Source organism: Sceloporus occidentalis, unplaced genomic scaffold, assembly GCF_023333645.1.
Source record: "Sceloporus occidentalis isolate IW3139 unplaced genomic scaffold, rSceOcc1.0.p SCAF_3, whole genome shotgun sequence".
In the NCBI taxonomy this organism is placed as follows: Eukaryota; Metazoa; Chordata; class Lepidosauria; order Squamata; family Phrynosomatidae; genus Sceloporus; species Sceloporus occidentalis.
Genome location: NW_028316983.1, coordinates 72,859,384 through 72,883,710, shown reverse-complemented (window position 1 = coordinate 72,883,710; position 24,327 = coordinate 72,859,384). Strand labels below are relative to the sequence as shown.

Sequence of the window (24,327 nt, the reverse complement as noted above, 5' to 3'; positions counted from 1 at the left end):
CCCGGAACAATGGATGCAAGCTCCAGGAAAAGAGATTCCACCTCAACATTAGGAGGAACTACTGACAGTAAGGGCTGTTCAACAATGGAACACACTCCCTCAGAGTGTAGTGGAATCTCCCTCCTTGGAGGTCTTTAAGCAGAGGCTGGATGGCCATCTGTCGGGGATGCTTTGATTGAGATTTCCTGCATGGCAGAATGGGGCTGGGCTGGATGGCCCTTGCGGTCTCTTCCAGCTGTACAATTCTATGGCTCCAAAATCACCAATTAAAATACACAAAAATCCACTGGTGCCTCACTGCACCTTCCTCAGATTCGGATGTAATGAGAGAGCAGCGAATTGCTGGTTTGTTGTGCTTTCACTGTTGGAGATGGGAACAGGGACCTCTGGGATTTTCTGCTTCAGTTGCACCAATATTTTGACCAACTTTGTTAATATATATTGTGAGTAGGAAGCAAGGTGGCTCACTGCTCCACCTCCAACATGTCTTGGGCTGGCCAAGGTGGTAGTACGCTTACTAAAAACATCAAGGCCGTCCTGCTTAAATTAAAACATAATTTGTTTCCACGCTGCAGGAGGAGTTTGTCCAGAAGATTAACATTAAATATACAGCTGTGCACAGTTGGCCTGAAGGTTGCCCTAAGTCAGAAAGGAAGGCACACAACCACAAGGCCCAAAGCTGATAAAAAAACCTCTGGAGTTCGACTCCTCCCTAGTTATGCTGTGTGCTTCCAGCCTGTAGATAAAAATGGACTTAACCACAGCCCCACTTGGGATGTGCTAGATAAAAAAATAAGGGGAGGTATGGCCAAATGCAATTTTGCCTGTTTCTTTTTTTTTAATATTTACTCACTTGAGAACCCATGGATTATTAGATCATATAATATGTACCTCTATTGTCTCAAATAGGAGCCCCATATTTTGCAGAAGTGTACACAAAAATGGGGCCACTGCCTTCTTAATATTCACCTGTAACCCTGCTTTAGGGTTTTGGGTATGCAACAGTGTTAACGGCTGCATCCGCACTGCAGAATTAATGCAGTTTTGTACCCCCTTTAACTGCCATGGCTCAATACTATACAATTCTAAGATCTGTAATTTTGTGACATGGGTCCAGAACACACTGCACAAATAATCCAGTTCCAGTCCTTCCCTGGTTCACTGCTAGGGAATCCTGGGAATTGTAGTGGCACTAACAGAGAAGGTTCAATGTCTCCCAAAACTACAGATACCAGAATCCCCTAGCATTGAGCCAGGGCAGCTAAAGCGGTCTCAAAGTGGATTATTTTTTTGCAGTGTGTTTTGGACCCAAGAAGAAAGGATTTACATTTCTAGGAGTGTTTATAATTAGTGTGGCAGCAGCCTCTGTCTCCTCTCTGCCTTGGTTTCGCCCCTTTTCTGGAGGTGCCTCTACAGCGTGGATTACGGTAAAGCCCTCCATTTGGTCAGAGTGGGAGTCCCCCAATCTGACCAATGGGAGCTGGCTGGGAAAGAAGGCGGAAGAGGAGCGGGAGGTTCCCTCCTGGGAGGCTGCAAGGCTGGCAATCATTGGAGGGAAGAGAGGATGGAGGCGACCATGTGAGTAGCTGGGGCAGGAAGGGAGACAGGTCCAAGGGGAAGGGCTCTGAGGCTGCCTTCTCAGGTGGGCAGGCAGGCAGGGAGGGAGGACACAGGGGGGCACACTTGCCCTCCTTTGCCAGGACATGCCCTACATTTCCCCCTCTGTCCAGGAAGAATTCCAAAATGTCCTCCATTTGGATCAGGCATTTCCATTTCTATGGCAGGGTAATCAGACTTGGTCCTCCTTTTCCAGGACACGTTCTCCATTTCCAGCTTCTGTCCAGGAAGAATTCTAAAATGCCATCCATTTGGAATATTAATTTATATTTCTTTGTCAGGGTGATTGGACTTGGTCCTCCTTTTCCAGGACACGGTCTACATTTCCAGCTTCTGTCCAGGAGGAATGCCAAAATTTCCCTCCATTTGGAACATGAATTTACATTTCTATGGCAGGGGGACCACACTTGGTCTTCCTTTCCCAGGACATGTTTTACCTTTCCACCATCTGTCCAGGAGGAATTTCAAAATGTTCTCCATTTGGAGCAGTCATTTACATTTACTGTATATGAAGGGTGACCAGATCTCGTCCTCCTTTTCCAGGACATGCCCTACATTTCCACCTGCTGTCCAGGAGGAATTCCAAAATGTCCTCCATTTGGAGCACTTTTGAGACTAACTGGAAAGAAAAAAGCTGGCAGTACGAGTTTTCCTAGGCTTGAGCCTACTTCCCCAGAAGGCTAAATGTCTCACAAAACTATAAATCCCAAAATTCCATAGCATTGAGTCATGACAGTTAAAATGGTTTCAAACTGCATTAATGCATGCATCTGAGGTGTATGTGTGTGTGTTCTGTGCCTTCAAGTTGTTTCTGACTAACCTGCCCCAAACAAAATTTAGGTCTAGATCCACTGAGAGATTTGTTGTGTGCCTTCAGGTCATTTCAAAACTTATAGCAGCCCTAAGGGGAACCTATCATAGGGTTTTCTTGGCAAGATTTGTTCAGTGCATGTTAGGTGGTGCCTTCCTCTGAGGCTAAGAGAGTGTGATTTGCCCAAGGTCTCCCAAGTGTGTTTCCATGGCTGAGCTGGGAATTGAACCCTGGTCTCCAGAGTCGTAGTCCAACACTCAAACCACTGTGCCACACTGGTTCCTTAATGCATCTGAGGAAGTAGGCTCAGGTCTACAAAAGCCCATGCTGTCTTTTTTTCAGTTAATCTCGAAGGTGCTGCAAGATTTCTTTGCATACTGATTTTCCAGACTAACACGGCTATGTCTTTACCTGGATTGTTGTTGTTATGTGCCTTCAAGTTGTTTCTGAATTATGGCAAGCCTACTAAAGTGAACCTATCATGGGGTTTTTCTGGCAAATTGGTTGCTGTTAGCTTCCCCTGAGGCTAAGAGTGTGTCCCCCAAGGTCACTCAGTAGTGTTTCATGGCTGAGTGGGGATCTGAACCCTTATTCTACATCACCATATACAAATGTGAGCGCTGGACAATAAAGAAAGCGGACAGGAAGAAAACCAACTCTTTTGAGATATGTTGATGAAGCATGCCAAGGATATCATGCATGGCCAAAAAGACAAACAACTTGGTTCTAGAACAGATTGAGCCTGAACTCTATTATAGAAGCCAAAATGACTAAATTGTGGCTGTCATACTTTGGCCACATCATGAGTCAGCATGACTCATTAGAAAATACAATGATGCTAGAAAAGATGGAGAGTAGTAGAGAGGACAACTGCACACCAGACGGATGAACTCAATCTGCAGGACCTGGGTGAGCAGTGCAGAGAAGGACTGAGGATCTTGGAGATGTCTCATCCGTAGGCCACCATGAGTTGGGGACAACTCAAGGGCAGTTAACAACAACAACAACAACTCTATTGTAGTCCAACACTCAAACCAGCATGCAACTCTGGCCCTCATAGATTTACACATGTCCCATCTGTACAGGCAAGCTGGCAGAAGGAGTAAAAAGTCAGAGCTACGCTGGGAAGTCCACTAGGATTGCAGTCCTGATGTTCTGGCAACTAATGTTGCTAGTAGACTAGTGGCTGAGCTCACTGACTTATGCTGAAATGCCATACCAGAAGGCACAGGTATGGTAAAGGAAACAAGGTTTCCCCCTGTTTCTTGCTTTTTCTTTTTAAATAGTAATGCACAGCAATATGGAGTAGGTTTATTGTGCTGGGAGTGAAGATTGAGCAGACTCAAATGGGTAGTACTGGGCAGATTTACTTGAAAATGTGCTCAACTGAGCACAGTGGGGTTTACTTCTGAATTAGTACAATCAGTTCCTCATATCCATGTATTCCTAGTGGATTCTGTAACCAAACCCCAGTGGATACTAAGGGCTCACTGTATGTGCAGGGGTGCATTTCACAATGGCAGACCAGAATAGGAGCTTTCAGACTTTGTCCTGATGTCTTAAACACTGAATTGTACCACTGTTTAAAGTGATGCACTACATAGCATCACCAGTTCTGTAACCAATATGCTGTTTCCCTTGAAAGCATGAGTTCATCAGAGTGATGATAAAGAGGTATTACTATTAAGTACATTTGGTTTGTCAGATAAATTACCCCGTTATTTAAAACTACAGAGAATTGGCAGAGTAAAAGCATCCCAAAGTCAGCCAAATATTTTTGTACATTTACAAGAGCAGTAAATGTTTAGGGAAATGTTTAGCAATTTTTTCACACTGTTTTATCAACATTGGAAAGTAGTTGTAGTAATGTACTTTTCTGTCCACTCAAGCATTTCTACCACATGATATTGAAGACTGAAGAGAAATTAAATATAGGAGTAGAACTACGTAGATACATTACACAGAGGCTTGGAGGAGCTTTCTGTCCATTTTGGGAAACAAGCTAAAGACTTTGTAGGGTTATTTTTAAATTGGAGACCATTTTGACTGAAATTTGTTGCCAACGTAAATTTAACCCAGTGAAACTGTCTTCATACTGAATTCACTGTGAACACATCATAGTTACACTATTTTTAGGATGTTAATCTCTTTGGCCTGCTTATATTACTTACCCTAATATACTTATGAGTGAAGTTTGCTTCTAAACATTGATAGTAATTGTAATCAGGTCTGAGAAAGGTAGGAGATACTTGGTCTGATGTTTTGCAGCAGCCTTCAGAGGGCTTCTCCAAGATTGAGCAAAAGAAGCCGGAGCTCTCATAATATAGCTCCTTGGGTTTTAGGCTTTGCCAGTTGTTATTGCCTCCCTGTCCACTTGCTCCGTTCTTTTTGGAGGCTATTTGTAGTGATTTATTGGATCTGCACTAGAACTCTTCTAAAGCAGGATATGGTTTGCTCAGGTGGTCCTATAGTTGGAAGAGCAAATTTCTTCCTCTTGGACATTTTTTAAAGCACTACATAAAGAGTTATAGTGTAAAAGTGCCATTTAATTGATACACTATGACTATAGCATTATAACTCGGAAGAAGGAGAAAGAAAGAGAAGAGGACATATTGTCTTGCTGTGTCTTGGAATTAAAAATAAACTCACCCATGTATTTTTAAAAAAAATCAAGATCTACAGCAACAAGTATTACAATCTACTGACATTTCCCATTTGTGGAGGAGTCCAAACAATGTTTTGCTGTCCTGTGATCATGCAGGGCCACTGTTCTGCCTCTTACTGATAATTTTAATCAGTGACTGTTCATGGGCTTTGCCCCTATGCATGTCTGTGGGTTTCCCTGGCCAGTTAGTTTCAAAGAAAATAGGTTGTAGGGAAAGCTAAACAGTCTGCATCTCTGCGGTAACAAAGCACATGGTGGTATTCAGTCAAGAAAAGAAACAGTCTGTAAATATGATAGCTTTTGGTAGGTTTTAGTTATACTGCATACTTATGGATTAGCTTCCAATTCCTTCCTTAGCCAAATGCCTTTCCTTCTCTGTTAAGGGGATTTCTCAGAGAGGTAGATATCTAGTGAACTGAGCCTTGGCATTTTGGTGTACAAGAGAATACATCTGAATTAAAAGCCTAATTCCCTGCACTTCCTTCCCCAATAACCTTTTCCCAAGAGCATATGTATAGTAAGAACCTTTTAATTTGGACTGCCTTGCTTAGTGCTGTAGAATGACATGACTGTAAAAATAATCCATGCAAATGAGCATTCTGCCTTGCTTAATTCCATTACATGATGGCATGATCTTTGCACTTTTCTTGTTTAGACCCACAGGATTCCCAGAACTTAAGAATGATTCTTTCCTTCGTGCAGCACGAGGAGAAGAGACAGAGTACACCCCTGTGTGGTGCATGAGACAGGCGGGAAGGTACCTCCCAGGTAAGTGAAATAATTGAGAGGCTTGAGCTTAAGGAGGGTGCAGAGGACTTGTGGTCCTCTAGATATTGTAGAGAACATTCCCATTATCCCTGGCCACTGGACATGCTGGCTTTGGCGGATAGGAGCTTAAGTCTCTTTTTAAAAAAAAACACCCCTATTGCTCTTGAGCAGTGATCTCCCTGTTCTTAGGGTTGTTTATGCAATTGTTTGTGCCAGTGAGGTGTATTAGCCACAAAATTCTTGATGAAGTTTTTCAGAAAATTAATTGTGAAGAGGGAATAGTATATCCTCAAAGCCAGAATTTGGGGGAGGTCCTGGAAGCAAGTTGTCAACATGAGTCTGGGAGAAATTTAAAATATGTCTGAAAAGCTTTAGAAGATAAGAAGGGTTGTTATCACTGTACTAGTCCAAACACATCTGGAAGGTAAGCCGGTGGAGCTACGAAAGAATCTTGCCCGAAAATCCAGAGAACTTCTGCCATTCAGAATTGAGAGTATTGGGACAGATGAACTAGTGGCTGACTCAGAACTGAATAGGTTTCTGTGTTCCTTATCTTGTCCAGTATCCTGTTTTCACAGTAGCCCACCAGGTGCTTGTGGGAAGCCCACAAGTCAAACAGGAGTATAATAGAATCCTTCCAGTTACATCCTAGCACAGCTGGTACTGGCCACTGATAGCTCTGTCAGGAATTTGTTTGATTCCCTTTAAAGCCATCCAACTTGATGGTCATCACTGCATCTTGTGATAGCAAATTCCATAATTTATTGAAGCACTATATGGAGAGATAATTCTTTTGATCAGTCCTGAATTTCTCTCCATTCACCTTCTTTGAATGATGTCTAAAGGGACTGGAAAGAACATGAAGAATAGTGGTCCTGTGCTTTTGGGTATTTTCCTAGTGAAGTTTCTGTTACTGACATAGATAGCCTTTTTTCTGTTCTCTAAGCCCTGCTTCTCTAGGATTTAATGCCCTTTGAGCATCTTTCCTTATCCCTTCCCTCAGCTTTCTGGCCTTTTTGCAGAATTCCGTGAGACTCGAGCAGCTCAAGATTTCTTTGCAACCTGTCGGTCACCAGAGACATGTTGTGAACTCACACTGCAGGTGAGGGGGGGGTGCTCCTGGAGAGAGGTCTATTTATCCATGTGTGCCTAGTTTAGAAGTAAAGATTGTTTGGGCTGTGCAGCCAATAGCTGGAGATAAGTATATTCTGTGACAGGTATATTCTGTGGGAGGGAGGAGAAAGAGCAGGATAAAGAGGAGGTAGGTATGCATTCCATGAGCATTTTGTACTAAGATTACCTTTGGATAGTTAGGGGGGAAAGTTCACAGTAGTAATTTATGTAAGAGTATGTATTGTGAATCTTTTTCTTGTCTACTCATTGGTACGAAACACATATTGCAATTGTGCGGCTCTGCTTCTTTCACCAGTCTGTACATTTGAACTCTAGTTAAATTACATTGTCATGGAAGATTGCTGTATTGAGAAAAATAATATATATCTTGCATAACAACAATAATCAAGGTTGTGGACGGGAGAAAAAATATTTGTAGGTGGAAGAACTGTCAGTTAGAGGAGTGAGATGCTAAAAATATTATTAATTTAACACCCTTTTAAATAAATGTTGGGGATGTCACTGCATTTCCATTCTTGCTTTATGCTTCTGGAATTATTCAGGCAACAGCAAAACTATTTATAATTGCGAGAACTGGGCAAATTGGTTCTTGATTTACAAATGAGGCAGTAGTCAAGGAAAATTACTTATGCTTATGTCTCACTGAAAACAACAGGTTTAAAATTAATTATAAGTGAATTATTTCATTGGCTACAGACTTTGTTCAATCAAAAGTAATACTGGCTGTATTGGACCTTGTATATCTGGTAAAATTTAAATTCAGATTTAAAAATTATGGGTGGGATGTGCTTGTATCCTGTATGAGTTCTGTTCATGACTCCAGTCTTCCTGAAACAAACACTATTTTATATTATTCAGTCAGTTGGGTGGGGGAGAGCTTCAAGCAAGTGGACTGCTTCTTGTACTTAAGGCATTATTTTGCTGTGCTACATAGTGCTTTTGAGGACTCAGTTTGGGGCTGACTGCTAGACCTGGAATTTAGTGTTTATAGTTGAGTGACCTGGCTGGGCAGATTGTGGAGAAGGAGACAAGTCTAATTCCCCTTAAAGAATATCTCCTCTGGGTTGTTAGGGCCTGGAACCTGCAATTCCCTTTTCCTCCTACCTGCTTCTGTGACTCTCTCCCCACAAGTTGCAGTTCAGCAACTTGTACAGTACATCCTAGAATAGGGGAAGGAATCATGTCACCCTCCAGATCTTGCTGGACTACAACTCCCAGTGATCCTAGGCAGTTAGCCAATTGTGAGGAATGCTGGGAGCTGCAGTGGATCAACATTTGGAGCACAACATAATTCCCACCCCTATCTTAGAGACTCACAGGTACTTGTTTTTATAGGGAAGGGTTGAGTGTTTCTTTTTCTTCTAATTTACCAAGTTAATACTTTACGTATATCAGGGAATCCCTTAAGTATGCAGAAACCACTAACTCATTTTTAGGTAGCCTTCTTTTACTTCCACCCTGGTAGTACAGTGAATCCTGCAAACACTAGATGAGATGACAATGGATTGCTGACTGCTTTCTGGGGGCCCTGTGGATGAGACTTCTTCAAGCCCCTCTGTCCTCCACTGCTATGCTTAGGCCCTGCAGATTTAGGCCTGTGACCTCCCAGATTAAGTCCAGCCATCTGGTTTGCTGTCTTTCTCTCTTTCTACTACCTTCTAGCTTTCCTTGCATTGTCATTTGTCTTTTGTAATGAGTCCTACTGTCTCATGATGTAGCCAAAGTACAATAGCCTCAGTTTTGTTATCTTATCTTCCAAGGAGAGTTCATGCTTGATCTGTTCAAGGACCCATTTGTTTGTCATTTTGGCCATTCTCCATATCCACAACACTCTTCTCCAGCATCACATCTCAAATTAGCTTATTTTCGTCCTATTGGTTTTCTTCAGTGTCCAGCTCTCACATCCATACATGGTGATAGTGAATACCATGGTTTGGACAATTCTAACTTTAGTGCCCAGTTACACTTTAGGATCTTGTCTGGTTCTTTCTTCTAACTGCATTATTACATTGTATTTATACGTCTTCTTCTGTTTTCCCTCACATCATGTAGGTTAAGTGTTCTTATATTTTTGACTTACTAACAAATTTTATTTGGCATTAACTTTCATGGAGTATAAGCCCACTTCACGAATCACGAAATGTCATGCCAAACAATGTGTTACTCTTGAAAGTGCTAAAATGCCTTTTGCTGTTTTTTCTAGAAAAGACTAAGGCTACATACAGGAAATTGTGTTTTATATATATGAAATGTATTGATTTGATTTGATTTGATTTGATTTATATCCCACCTTTCTCCTAAAATGAGGCCTAAAGTGGCTGTTTCAGCATTGATGTTTCAGAATTAATGTGTACCCTGGAGGGGCATAAGTGTGTATAATACAGAATGACATAAAACCTAGATGCACTGATCTTCCGCATTGTAGTTTGTTTCTGCTCAAAGAGGTCATGTCTGTCCAACATTTTTTTTTCTTTGATTCTTCTCATGCGTATATTTAAAGCTATCTTTGCTCTACTCTGATTGATGTATGTACATTCTGGATGTCTTCCCTTCTCTACTGTCATTTCCTCACTTTCATTATTCTAGTATTTGCATGTCCTCTGTATTTTATTTATGTTCCTGTATTGTAACATCATTTCAGATATTTCCATTAGAACTGTTTTAGTAACGTTCATTAATCTTTTTCCTAAAAGCATGGTTTTACTCTTTGAAAATGTTATTAATACTTTAATGTTCCTTTTTGTTTGCCTCTGAAGCATTTTTATTCATTGTGACTGCTTTGGGATTTCTTCCACCTACTTTTTATACAATGTTTCCTTCTGTTTTTCCTCACTTCATTATACTATCTGCCAATATTTTTTCCGGTGTTTATTGTCTGTCTGACAGCATAGCTTTTAAACATTACTTTAGACTATTTTAAAATGTTCATGGTTTTTCAAAAATAAAATCTGCTTTTTATTTTCCCACATATTTGTCTTGTTCTGTCTGGGAATTAAATGACTTTTGACTTGACTTGAGGGGAAAAAAGCATGAACCTTCAGGTCACCTGTCAATTTATGGTAACACCATTAATTTTTCTTAGGCAAAGAATATGCAGAGGTGGTTTTGCCAATTCTTTCCTAAAGCACCAGGTATTCCTTGACAGTTCCCCATTCTAGTACATACTCATAAAGCCTGTCCCTGCTTAGTTTCGAAGATTATATGGGATCTGGTGTCTTCAGACTATTTAATCATATGACTGGATATGATTTTGGAAAAATGCAGCTCGTTTATTTATACTTTTCTTACTGCTGTTAAATGTCTACTTTTTTGTTGAGACAATAGTTTCCCCCTTGTATTTACTGTTAAAAAAACATTGCCATCAGTTTAACTGACATTATTTTGTCCTAACTTCCTAATGGTGTTGTATCCATACGCAATTTTTTTTAAAAAAATTATGATGTAGGTTCCTTCTTTCTATTACAGCTAGTGCTCTTTATCCATGGATTCAACCATCCATGGCTTGACAATACTCCAAAAAATATAAATTTCAAAAAGCTAATCTTGATTTTGCCATTTTATATGAGGGACACCATTTTACTACATCATTGTACAAAATGAGGATCCATGGATTTTGATATCCACGGAGGGTCCTAAAACCAAACCTCAGTGGATACTGAAGGCACATTGTAATTAATTCTATTTTTACTCCATACCCTTCTCACTTTTTTGCAGCAATCTTTTGTACTATATTTTCTTCTTCTCTTTGTTGGATCATGGGACACCAAGACGGTTGGGATGAGGATACTGGTGCCATCCAAAAGGAGCATTGTTGTCCTTCTTTTAAAACAAAATAAAAAATAACAAAACCCTTGAGGAGATGTCGTCTAGCAATCTGAAAAGCTCTATATTTTATTTATGGTGTGGGGAGGCACCACAGCCTGTCAGCTTGTCAGAAAAATAACGTTGTATGGGCCCAACTAATGCTTCTAGAACAGTGGTTCTAAACTTTTGGTCCTCTAGATTTTTGAGACTTCAACTACCAGAATTCCTGAACAATGAACATACTGACTGGGACTTCTGGGAATTGAAGTCCAAAACATCTGGAGGCCCAAAGGCTGAGAACCAATGCTTTAGAGGCTGAGAGGAAGCAAGTGGCATTCTCAAGATGTGATACATAACAGTTCCCTGTTGCTCCCGGGTCACCAAGATTCACTGGCAGTGCAAGTAGTGGACATATATACATATATAGCCCTTACAACAATGTTATTTATTGGAAGAATGCAGGTGAGATAAGCTTGCCTAGGTCCAACATTTTCCTAGATATGAACACAATTTCTGTAGTAAGTTGGAACCAGACTTTTGAAAAGTTAGTTTTGGAACTACAGTTCCCAGAATCCTTCGCTAGAATGATACGGAAGGGTAGCTGCTCTGCCTCAACAGAAATCATTCCCTTGCTTGTCCTCCTTTCTGGATTTGGACTCTTATATTTTATGTCTCCCTGATTTTTTTTCTCATATGCTGCCTTATATTTTCAGACTTGTTTCTTCACCGTTGCCAGTGCTTTTACTTACTCTCTTTCCAATAATAATGTGTCTATTATTTATTTATTTACTTACTTGCTTATATATTACTACTGCTGCTGCTGCTACTACTATTGTACTTTCTTTTCAGCCTTTGCGGCGTTTTCCTCTTGATGCTGCCATCATTTTCTCAGACATCTTGGTGGTACCCCAGGTAAGAGATGTTGGAGTGAAGGATGTGTTGCTTATATAAGCATCTTGGTGCTCACAGACCCCACCCCTGAGACACAGGCTAAAAAAGTAGTTAAATTGAGGTTCCATACTGCATCATACTTTGTTTCCAGGCACTGGGCATGGAAGTGGTGATGGTTCCTGGCAAAGGACCTACCTTCCCTGATCCACTGAAGGGTGTAGAGGACCTGCTGAAACTTCACCAGAAGGTGGACGTGGCAGCAGAACTGGGCTATGTCTTCCAAGCTATCACATTAACACGGCACAAGTTAGAAGGGAAGGTGCCTCTGATTGGCTTCTCTGGTGCTCCGGTGAGTACTAATTCTTTGGAAATGCAAATTTGCCCAAGAAGACCCTCTGGATCTCTTCAGAGATGAAGGCAGAAGGGACATGTTGGCCACCTATGGTTGCCTGAGGCCAAGTAGATTCTGTATTGGATTGCTCTGTAGTTCTAGTGGTCAACTCTTTCAGAAAGTGGTTTCCAACCTTTGGCCCACCAGAGGTTTTAGACTTAAAATGATAGAGAGCCACTCCTGCAGGGAGAAGAGTACCATGGTATACCTTTAGTATGGCATATTTTGTACTCTCTTCCAGTATGATTGGTCTCCCCCACTCTCCATGTTGTAGCCATTGACTTTATAGGTTAATCTTTAAGGAATTGATGGTGAAGCTGAGATGGTTGGATTGCATTCGACTATATTTTGTGCTGGATGTTGAAGTTCAGTTTGAAAAATCTCTGTGTACATGTGTGTGTGTTTTAAAGAGATTTTTTATTGGTTCAAAATTCAGAACATGCATATATTTAGATTCAGAACACTTGCCAAAATTTGGAAGTGACTATGAGTAAGAAAACACATGTAATGCTTTTGGTGGTGGTGGGAGTTGGGTGGCTTTTTAAAGAGGGATTAGAGTTTAAAACAAATTGAGTTACTGGTCTCTCAATGTGGTTGAGAGGCATGGCTCCACAGTGAACATGTGATCAACTCAGAGAAGAGTGTTGCTGACTCAGAAATAAATTTTCCAAGTTGTAGATTTTCTTCGAGAAGGTGGCTTGGGTCTGGTGGGGCAGTAGGCCTTCATATCCATGTCTTGCCTTCACTTCCTGTTTGTTATCTGCCTCCCAGTGGACACTGATGTCCTATATGATTGAAGGTGGTGGTTCCAACACAATGGCCAAAGCCAAGGCCTGGCTCTACCGTCATCCTGAGGCCAGTCATCGTCTGCTCACATTATTAGCTGATGTAATTGTGGATTACCTGGTGGGACAGGTGGCTGCAGGTGCTCAGGTGAGTGAGAGTGGAAAGATGTGAGTCCAAAGTAGGCTCTCTTTGCTATTTTCTATATAGAGCCTAGAAGAGACAGCTCAAATTTGTCAAGCCTTGGATATTAAAATATCTTGGAAAGGTTATTCTTTTACTGAAATTCCCACACCTATTCCCACTAACATGTTTACTGGCCATGCTCACTGAGGATTCTTAATGTATAGGCTGGAATTTACTAAGGCAGTTATGAATTGATAGCCACCTTAGTTCTGTAACTATTTAGTGACTCCTGGCCTGACCCATCATCCCCACTTACCAGGCAGCAGCTGCTGTAATCAACAGGGTTCTATTCCCTTGCTGATCAGGGAGCAGCTGATTGACATTCCCACTTTCCTCCCATGAACAATCTCCATTTCATCAGCGAGAAGAAGGACCCCTGTCACCATTCTTCTTTGCACCAGAGATCGCTTGCATGAAGGAGTTGGTGGGATCATCAGTTGGCTGCTTCCTAACTGACAGGGAAACAGAGTCTGATTGACCACAGTGGTTGCTGCCCAGTGAGTGGGAATCAAGGGACTTCATGGGCCCCAAGGGTCCCCTGTACTAGGGAGTGTATAGGGATCAAGTAACTTGCAGATGGATCACCAGAAGAGGGTGATCCAGCTGCTTTTTTAGCTAATGACAGCATTGTACAACATATTTCCACTTTATTTAATCAATCCATTAACTAGTCAGTGTAGGTACTACATATTTAAAAAAAACACACAACAGTAAAAATAAGGGCGACAAAGTCACATTCTAAGCTTTTTCATATTTATTCAAAAGCAAGCTCCAGAGGGGGTTTAAACATAGAACTAACTTTTAAATAAGTGTGTTCAGGATGGCAACCTGAGACAATTCAAATGTAGAATATGTTACTGTTACTGTTGAAGAACTCTGGATTATTTTCTAGAATTATTTTCTTCTACCCAGAAAGTTGAGGTTGGAAAGCATGAATTATTCTTTTTGGAGGAGGACTGTGGAAGGGGCTACCTAGAGATAAAAGAAAGAGATATATGTCTCTGAGGAATTGATAACTAGTTTCTTGCTTTTCTCTCTTGGCAGGCTCTACAGCTTTTTGAGTCCCATGCTGGACATCTGGGACCAGAGCAGTTTTCAGACTTCTGCCTTCCGTATATCCGGTCCATTGCCAAGCGAGTAAAGACTAAGCTGCATGAAGATACCTTGCCTGTAGTTCCCATGGTAAGAGATGGGACAATTCATTTCCTTTAGCTTGTTCATATGGGATGCTTGGCATCAGCTGGCTTTATAACCACCCTATCTGGAAGTACTGTTCTCAGTTTATCTTGAATGTACTATCACACAATAATAGCTTGAAGAAGGAGCTGCTGCAGTCCATTCCATTTTCCCACAGAGGCTATGCTGCCAGGCCATTGAAATACACTTCCCAGAAGAAATATAGACAGAGTGAAGGGTGAATTATAGACGAGTATAAGAGCTGTGGAAAAGGCCTACCTAGAACAGTATTCCGTTCCCACAGCGGCCAACTATATATCTGCCTTTAGGAGGACTATAAGAAAGCTGGTAACCCTATTTCTTGTCCTCTCCAGTAACTGGTATACGGAGACACATTGATTCTGATATTTAGAGGCAATGTAGAGCCATCATGACTAGTAGCCATTAATAGCTTTATTATATAGAGTTGTACCTACATATGGGTATCTTCTTTGATACCCATAATTCTGGCAAGCAGCAGAGGACAAGATAGTGGTGGGACAGAGGGTGCCTCCTTTTGTCAGACCCCAGCTGTGAGAAATAAGGAATTGAGAGATCTACCAAACTCCCAAAATCACACCTACCCCACCTCTCCAAATCACATCCACCCAGAATAGCTGAGGTGGTCTACTGACCTTAAAGTGTAGAATAACCTGTGTTTTTTTCAGAGATTTGAAGGTACAATTTTGATTACATCTACCATTGGCTATATAGAGTAGGGCTGAAGAAAGTGTCCAAAATGGCCAGGCTGTGGGAACTTAGTGCGTTGAGTCAGTCTACCTCATTTGCACTCAGTCACACTCACTGAATCAATACATAGACTGAGATCCAACTTGAAGATAGCTGAACATAAAGTGTTCAGTGTAATTGTGTGGAAACCAAGGCACAAAAGAGGAAGGGCAGTGGGAACCATCTGGGTTGTTTGGATAATACTGTGCCTAGTTGCTATCCAGTAGTCTTTGCAGTGCTCAGTACTGTTTCAAAAGAAGATACTGGATACCTTTTAATGCAGTTTTAGAATCAGTAGTTCCACTAAAATAACCACTAGTTATGCTGCCATAAAACCCATGAAAAATACTGGCAATGGTTTGACAATCTGGAAGCGTGCCTATCTCTGCCTGACTCCATTCATTATCCTCTATCTGGGAAGCAGGTTTAATTGCCAGCATTCATGTGAAAAGTGTCAGGTATCAGGAAATATGGAAGATCTCTGCCTGATAGGCTGCTGACATGCTGCCTGTCATAGTAGGCAATACTGATCTGGATCCTCAAATCTATCCCTAGATTTCCCTCAAAATTACTTGTATTTTAAGCCAGTCTTGAGATGATGAGAGAGGAGGTAACAAGAGATATTCCAACACATTCCATGTGTTGGTCTGTCTGCTACCTGTCATCATTTCCTGTTTCCCAATTCCACTCTTGATCTAGTGTCCAGTCCCTTTTGGGGGGGGGGGGGGGAGAAACAACAGTGAAGTTGTGCTTTTGTTTTACCACTAGAAGGCAGCCAAGTAACAGAGCAGTCCCAACTGTACAAGCCAATCTGGTAAAGCAAGGGTGGGCAAGAAGGGAAAGGGAGATTCTGTGCCCCCCACCCCAGACCCGTGGCAGTTTTCTCCAATAGGAAAAAACAAACCAAGCCAGAAGACCATTTCCAGTTTTGGATAAAGGTTATTTTTTCTGTAAAAAAGGGAAGTGAGATTCAACACTCCTGAAGGTTCCAGCAGTCACCATTCTCCATTTTTGGGGGTAAGAGTCTGGAGAGGAAAAGGCCACCAAAAAGACATTGGTGGCCACATGATTTCCATCCTGGCAGTAAAGCACTGATGGCTGCAACGACCTGCCTGGTGTCAATAAAACTGGGTGCTTGTTTTGTGTCCCAGATTGCACCAAGCGAAGCACTATTCTTGTGAAAATGGCCTTTTTGCAATTGAGTTGGCATGTTTTTGGCAGGGATGTCATCACCTGATCAAGAAGCCCCTTGGCATGCCTGGGTTATTCCCTGGAACTTCCTAACAGAGAGACAGAAAGCTGGAAGAATAGGCAAGGATACTGGCTTTATGCCCAGACCTCGTGAAATCAGGGTCTGACCAGTTTGTGTCTGCAAGTTTTGGCGTGTGTGTGTGCATGTGTGCCTTCAGATTTTCTGTTGACTTATGGCAACCCCATGAATTTCATAGGGCTTTCTTGGGCAAGGAATACTCAGAGGTAGTTTTTCCAGTTCCTTCCTTTGAGTGTAGCCTACAGCACCTGGCAGGTATCTGGAATTCCATTTTAAAAGATCCTGCTCTGAACTGTGGCTTCACCAGTCTTGTTCACAATTGTGCTACAGCAAACTTGTTTTCCAAAGCTCTGGGACAAGCTTCTAAATATTGACGAACTGTAACTCCCATCATTCCAAACACTTGGCTATTTAGAGGGCCACTATACTCATCCATTCTAACACTTTCATTTTACATGGTGGCAGAGAAATAAAGAGGCCTTTTATACAGGTGTTATGGAATTTTAAAAATTGTTTTTGTGTGCTTTGAAGCCATTTCTGACTTATGGCAACCCTAAGACAAACTTATGACAGGTTTTCTTGGCAAGATTTGTTCAGGAGTTTCCTTCTGCCTTCCTCTAAGGCTGAGCAAGTATGACTCACCTAAGGTCATCTATTGGGTGGGTGAAGATTTGAACCCTGGACTCCAAAAAGCTGGCTCTCAGCTTTTTTCTGAGATGCAGAGAATGGAGGAATCACCACTAACTTCATATGATACACAGAAAACATATGTTCTCTAGTCTCTCTCCCAGACATGTGTTTGTGTGTGTGTAATTTGAAAATTTGAATATTTGTTGCCTCAAGTCTACAGTGTTATTCTGCTAGCTTTTCCTGTCTCCTCTTTCCTCCCAGATTGTCTTTGCCAAAGATGCACACTATGCACTGGAGGACTTGGCACAGTCTGGGTATGATGTTATCGGCCTGGACTGGACAATCCATCCTGAGGATGCTCGGTGAGAAACTTTTAGGGACTGTGCAGCATTCCTAGCTTGCTTTCCTTTGTATGCCATTTTTTCCCTGGTGTCAGACTTCCTCAGTAATTTGTATTAATGCAGTTCACAGACGCAATGGCAGTCATGAGCCCACATGAAGGGGCATTGTGGAAACAACAGACACTATGACCAGGCTGTTCTAACCATCTACAGCGGCTGTAAACTGTTCCTTTATTGGGTAGCCTGTAGGACAGGGCTGGTGGACCAGCAGACTTCCAGATATTGCTTAGTTCCAGTTCCTACTAGACCACCTTAGCTTGGCCATTCAGTGGTGTGGTGAGCTGCAGTTCAACATATGAAGGCCACAGTTCACCAGCTCTTCACTTGGAAGATCCAAATTCTGCTCACATGTGATGGCTAAAAAATGAGGTTTGAGCTGAGTGAGGCAGTGTTACAGACATGCCTTTGAATGCAGACTGATTTTTCAGTAATATCAGTGTTAGAATGAGACTATATACTAGATAGGACAGAATGTCCCATCCTCTGCTTCTAGGAAATCGGTTCTGTTCAAGTGCTTCAGAATCTGAAGGCAGGCAAGAGACTATGGAGGGGAATGATAATTTGCTGTCCTGACTCAGCATGATAAAATCTGCATTTTAACTGGGATTAGCTAGATAGGCCTTGGACACCCATATGCAAGAATGTGATTGAAACAGGTGTTCTGTTTGTCGCCATCATTTGGTAAGGGGAGACATATGCAACTATCTTTAGCTGTTTTAGCTCCCTGCTGTAAAGTCAGATAACCTAGCCCCCTTCAGTACTCATTGCAGCTATGAATTCCATTAAATAACTTCCATTAATACACGTACTTTTTTCTATTTTAGCCAGCGTATAGGAAAAGACATTACCTTACAAGGGAATTTGGATCCATGTGCTCTCTATGCCCCAAAGGTAAAGTCCGTAAGACTATTTAGTGCTGTAAATGCTACTTGCGCTATCTGACAGTGGAAGCAAAGGCTAACTATAGTAGCTTTTACCAGTTGTGGTAGATTAACAAATCTGGCAAAGCACCTGGCAATGGATTGGGTTATATATGTCCTGCTGCTGCTTGTGGTACATTTGAAGATAGGTACCTTTAGCTGCAAGTGGATTCTATGTTGTAGATGGTATGACAGCTTATTGACAGTTTTGCAGTTAGGAGCACCCTCTGAACTTACATGCTCCACCCCTCCAACTGTCCTGGTGTGAGGAACCATTTCAATGTGGGCAAGCTGGACTTAGCCATAAATCCAGTTTCCAAACCATAGAGTCATGACATGGCAAATTAAGAAAAGGTGGGTAGGGGAGAAATGCCCATGCGAACCACCATGCAAACAAGCCATAATTTTCAGGAAAAAATGTATTGTTTCAATTGAGCCTCTGAAACACTCCCAGGATAAAGGTGGTGGTTGCAGAGCAGGGTTTGACCCTCCTCAGCTTCCTTACCAACTAATTCTTGTGTCTTGTTAGGAGAAGATTGGGGAGCTGGTGAAGAAGATGTTGGAAGGCTTTGGCACACAACGATACATTGCAAATTTGGGCCATGGCCTCTACCCTGACATGAACCCAGAACATGTGGGGGCCTTTGTGGACGCTATCCATGCACACTCTCGCCACCTCAATAAATGTAGATGAAGTCTTGGGGAGCAAGCTCTAATCTGGATAATGGAGAGTGTACTGTTCAAGCTGAACTGAGAAAATGCACAGGAAGAGTGCAGCTGGTTGTGGTAGCTCCAAAGTCAGCCTTCAGGCACTCACAAGAGAAGGGTGTTGGTTTTTAGTGGCATGCTATTAAAACATTTTCATCTCCACTCATATTGGCACTGTGTGTGTGTTATAAAGGAAGAGAGAGGGAGTAAACCAGCTTATGTACTGCCTCTGATATGGAATGTTTGGGCTCCAGGTTATTTGTGCAGGCTACAAAGCTTATCTGACATAAGTGTACTTCTGACGTTCTGTGAACGCCTTTTGCTCTGTTACAGCTGGCCATACCTGTCCACCACTGCAGTGTTTACATATGATCCTTCCCCATCTATAGGAATCTTTTTTCTCTCATTCACCATTCTCGGGTTTTTGCAAATTAAAATGTGCACATGCCAAGAGTGGTGCTGTCATGTAGGATGGGGAAAAAAAGAAAGGGGGGGGGGGGAAGAGAAGGATTGTAGCAATGGCTTCTACTAGCCATGTACAAACCATTTTCCTTTTCAGATGTCTGTTTTTACAGGGTGAGTGCATCCCATCTCAAGGCCAGGTATGATTATTCTCCCTGTAGCTTACTGTACCCAACGCAAGCTAACGTATTCAAGGAGTTAAGGCAGAGAAATACTCATAACCAAGTAAATAACAATTTGCTATTTTTATGAAATCCATAATCTGTTGCTGAGGCCTCCACATCAGTTTAATGGTAGGGCCCAGCCCTGTTTTATAGCTGGCATTATTACCTGAATGACAGAGTAATGGTTGGAGTGATACAGAAATGGCATGGACATCTTCCTTCCTTTTTTGTTTTTTATTAAACATGTCAAGAAGTTGTACACACAAAATTAAGGAGTCAGACGTGAAGAATGATACTTCTATGGCAACAAATACTGGGTGAGCTGGATTTTTCTGGCTTTGAGACCAGTTTCTCAGGATTCTTTTTTAAAAAACAAAAACAAAAAATTGGAGTCAGACATTAGGTAACTTTAATCCACATTTCCTAAGCTACACTTCATCCCAATCCCTGCCCACCCCCTATTCCCTCCCTGCTCCTTTTAAAACTAGGACACATCGGAACAGGAGAATACAAAAACAACTGGAATAAGGAAGAGCTGTCTGGCTCCTACAACACCCCCTTCATTTCACTGGAACAAGATTTAAAAAAATAAGATGACTGCTAAGCAGTAGTGGGGAGTGGAGAAGGGAACTGTCCTTGGGAGGGCACCAGCCTTTGCAGTTGCCACCAAAGGCAACAGTTGACCAGTGGAATTAAAAATAAAAATATAAGCAAAGATCAGGGGGAAATGGGTTTCCTCTCCCCACCTGCATAAAGAAAAGACAGAACCCTTCCCACGTGCATGTTCAGAGGTATGCAAGTCTTGCACACATCCATTCATCCATTCGCACATTGAGAAAGGCCAAAAATAGATTATTTACACTCTGGGCTCAACAGTTTCACAGATAGATACTTGGTTTCTTGGAATCTTTGTACTCCGTACTTGGAACCACAGTACAAACGAGCAGGTGCAGGAAGAGCATTATGGTTGGTATTGCCAGTGGGCCATGTCACACCCTGACAGTCTTGAAATGTTGAGGTGAATCTGGCTTTGCCGGTGCCAGCTTGGTCTCTACCAAGGCTGCTGCATCCTGGCAGTTCTGCATAAACTCTGAATTCACTGCCACCAGCCAGATACGACCCACCCATCGCCTTCTTGGCCAACAGTGCTGGGGGAAAACCTGAGAAATGTTCATGTTTCTCATGTTCAGAAATGCTTAACAAGAACAAAAGAAATATACATATATATGTATCTCAGCCCACAACACATTTCAAGTATCCCCCAAACAAAAAGAGAATAATTATAAATAATTAGAACTTTACAATTTAATAATTGACACATATACTATTGTATTTACAGTATCATAAATGCTTCTGTTACTTTTAGTAAAGCAATCCCTGAGAACAGTTAATGTTAGGTTTTTAATTAAGGGTCTTCACAAGCACGCACACACACACGAATGGTGAAATTTTTGCCAGTCTTGGTAGGATGTATGCCTCATAAGGCCACCAGGTGGCAACGTAAGAGGCTGAGCAACATACTTCCTTGTCTCTTTCATGGTGGTTTGCTTTTCAGCCTCCATCCACCTTGCCCTTTGGAAAAGAGGTATTCAACTTCCAGATTAGCTTTTGGTATTGCCAAGGTGTTTGCGAGTGAGTGGTGGGTGGGAAGCAAACCTTTCCAGCTGTGTTGCTTTTGGTATCTGTTCCTCAATCTGGGAATCCTCACCAGATAAAAAATACAGTCAGTCTTGCCCCCTAAGCATGATTCCACCAACTGTGATCAGGGTTTTCTTCTTCCTCATCCAAATCGCTCCCTCACTAGCAACATGAGTTTCTTCTTGCCCTTGTAGATCTGCTTGAGGTTGTCGATGAACTGAGCAAACTGAATGTGGCCATCCTGAGCCAGCAGGAAAGTTTCCCTAGCTTTGCTGAGAAACTCTATGAACTCCCCATAATGCCGAGGGCTGATGTGGGTGAGCCGTGAGTGTGTGGTGTTGATGTAAGCACTTATTGTAGCATCCAGCAGCTGGCGCAATGGTGCTTTGTCTGTTGACATCAGTTTTCCAGAGTTCCTGCGGCCAGGAATGCCGGCAAGGCCTGGTGCGGTCATGGTGCAGCGTCGCAGGATGTCAGAAAGAACTGTGGCACAGTGCACGCTCTTCACCACCAGTGGAATAATGGCTGCCAGTTCATTCTTGCCCAAGGAGTGGCTGAGTGCGCATGCCCAAAGCACATCATTGATGGCAGGGTGTGTGTCTTGATTATAGGCAAGGTTGAGGTGTGTCATGGCCAGTGATGCCAGCTTGAAGGCTCGTAGTGGGTACCCGCGGTGCTCCATGTACCGTGCAATGGTGAAGAGTTGCGAGTAAGTCATGCCTGTGGAAGCAGCATCTATAACTATTTGGTAGGCAGTCTCAAAGGCGATGTGGTCCTTCTCACATAGGGTCAGAGCAGAAAGCGCACAGTTCTGGGGATCCTTCATGGCACACTGTAGGGCCAGAGTGCGTGCGCAACTGGCCAATTCTTCTCGCTGTGAATAGTCCAGACTGAGGCGCAAGATAGTGTTGTGGGACATCACTGTTGCTGCTACTATGCTGGTGGCTTCAGTGGGGGTGAAGAGTGTATACCAGCTCTGCAAGATGCTGACCAAGGCCCTGACACCTGCAAGAAGGAAGCAAACTTTTCTCAGTCAGTGGTAAAACTGCAGCATGATACTGAAAATGGGAAGCCTAATATCTGATTTGATGGCAGGAAAACCTCTAGCTGGGTAATAAATTTGTCTGGTGTGTATTTCACTTAGAAGTTACTAAATTCAGACTTCCTGAATATGAGTTCAATCTATCTGGATGTCAAATCCATATAAAAAAGCAGATATCTGAGAAAGCGTACATGTCTTGTTGCTTACATACATGGAATTTATGTACACCTATGTTCTTTCATCAGTGTTGCATAAGAAGCTATCCAATAAAATTTTATGCAATTCCCCCATTTATAGCTGGTGAATGTATAGGTGCCCAAGAAGCATACAGGAGAAAAGAATAAATGTCTTGTGTTTCAGATCTCAATAGTACGTGATTAGTGCTTAGGTAAGTGAAGTGCTTTGAATGTTCAAAAATGCTGTGTGAATGCTAAGTACTATTATATTGTCTTGATTTTGCTGCTCCATAGCATCGCACCATTTTCCAGTTGAAGAAATACCCACCCACTTCTGTCGCACAGGTCACCAGCCATCGCACCATCTCCCTTCGTCTCCAGTTCAATGTTGACAGGGTCATGCGCATAACCTAGAACAAAAAATGAGAGGAGGATTATATTTCCCACTCTCAGGTGGTTACTAAGCACAGGGTTTGTATTTTCCTAGATCAGCCTATTCAGAATAAAGTCACAGGGTGCCTTTCTGCTGTTAAAGATAAGCAAATGCAGCCTAACGAACATCCTTGATGAGATACCATCTGAGAATGGCAAATAAGCTGCCGTCTTTGAAGAGGGCAGTAAAAGTTTCACTTAGGCGCTATACAGACTGGCATATAGTGCGCCTTTATCACATGCTAGAGATTGGCAGAGGGTGCACCGCCCATACGTGCTTCACTCCTAGCACGTGACAAGGGCGTCAAAATGGAGGCACCCTGTACACATGGGTGCCACCATTTTGACGTGACGGACACTCGGCATCCACATGTCCCAGCCTCATTATGACACCGCAAGTGTGCCATTGGCGCACTGCGGCATCACAATCGCACCGCAAGAAGAACCCGCTTTTTGCAGGTTCTTTTTGCTGTGCGAGGAAGTCGCACGGTTTGTCCGCTGTGGCTCCCTCGCACAGAAAAACAAGGTGCCAGCAGACCACCCTTTTTGGGCAGTCTGTATCCCACCTTAATGAGCAAGGCTATGTGCAGTAACTCATAGGGAGGGAAAATGTTAGCCAAAACCTGACCTACATTCAGTGGTTTCATAAAAAACAGACACTATCCTTGACTCCTTTTAAAAAAAAAAAAAAAACCTTCACCTTGAAGCTGGGCCTGAAACCTAGCACAAATACAGTGGGCCTTTATTATTTGCTGGAATCTGGTTCTAGGACTCCTCATGGATAGCAAAACCTGTGGATGTTCAAGTCCCATTGAATTCAATGGCATAGTGAAATGGTGTCCTTTAGATAAAATAGCAAAATCAAGGTTTGCTTTTTTGGAATATTTTCAAGCCGTGGATGGTTAAATCTGTGGATAAAGAATCCATGGATATGAAGAGCCGACTGTATCTACAGCAAACTCCTAGAGTTTCCAAGTAACCACAGAAGAGCTTCCTTACCTGTAGCCCCAGCTCTAGTGCTACATTCAGCAGGGTTGTATCAGAGCTGTTGTCAGCAGGCGTGGCAATCTTAAAAGCATCTTGGGCCAGCTTGAAGATCAGGGAGGAGGAGTGAATGTTCTTCTGAATAGCTTCCAGGACAGTCCGTAAACGCAACATGTCACCTACATGGAAACACGAAGTGTGTTTATCTACTGTGCTGCTAAGTTGCCAGTTCTCCAGCAATTCACCTTCCTGAACTTGGTAGCAGCATGCTCCTATGCAGTAGCATCCTCATTCTATAACCTTGATAGAGAGAAACCAAATGAGGTGTGCATGCAGATATAGAAAACACAAAAAGGGATATCCTGAATTGCCAAGTAAAACTTTTTCTTCTGATCTTTTAATGCTTGTCTGAATCCTCTTCCCTCATTCTGCTCTTCCAAACTGAACAAATATTCCAGGGTGTTCCACTGCATGTCTTTTTCTGGCTGTGAAACAAACAGACAAGA

General features: G+C 42.3%; 2 protein-coding genes across 2 annotated transcripts in view; one reads left to right on the top strand and one right to left on the bottom strand.

Annotated features, from left to right (window-relative positions):
* Nucleotides 1–1,458: 1,458 nt before the first annotated feature.
* Nucleotides 1,459–19,087, top strand: UROD (uroporphyrinogen decarboxylase). The gene is made up of 10 exons (XM_089515035.1): nt 1,459–1,578; nt 5,749–5,861; nt 6,884–6,963; nt 11,649–11,711; nt 11,842–12,039; nt 12,853–13,014; nt 14,095–14,232; nt 17,156–17,256; nt 18,120–18,186; nt 18,745–19,087. Exons 1-10 carry the CDS (start codon nt 1,565–1,567, stop codon nt 18,907–18,909), a joined length of 1,101 nt encoding a protein of 366 aa, XP_089371161.1. The 5' UTR covers nt 1,459–1,564; the 3' UTR covers nt 18,910–19,087.
* A 663-nt stretch (nt 19,088–19,750) lies between these two features.
* Nucleotides 19,751–24,327, bottom strand: part of ZSWIM5 (zinc finger SWIM-type containing 5) — a 172,616-nt gene continuing 168,039 nt past the window's right edge. Inside the window, exons 12-14 of the mRNA XM_089518295.1 lie at nt 23,837–24,000; nt 22,734–22,815; nt 19,751–22,192 (exon numbers count right to left, since the gene is read on the bottom strand). Of these exons, the coding sequence (XP_089374421.1) occupies nt 21,330–22,192; nt 22,734–22,815; nt 23,837–24,000 (1,109 nt within the window). The 3' untranslated portion in view covers nt 19,751–21,329. The remainder of the gene's footprint in view (nt 22,193–22,733; nt 22,816–23,836; nt 24,001–24,327) is intronic.

Bases quoted from the DNA above. Each gene is read 5' to 3' on its own strand.
- UROD (XM_089515035.1), top strand. The intron at 5,862-6,883 runs GTAAGTGAAATA...GCCTTTTTGCAG, and splicing joins GGCGGGAAGGTACCTCCCAG to AATTCCGTGAGACTCGAGCA. The intron at 18,187-18,744 runs GTAAAGTCCGTA...GTGTCTTGTTAG, and splicing joins GTGCTCTCTATGCCCCAAAG to GAGAAGATTGGGGAGCTGGT.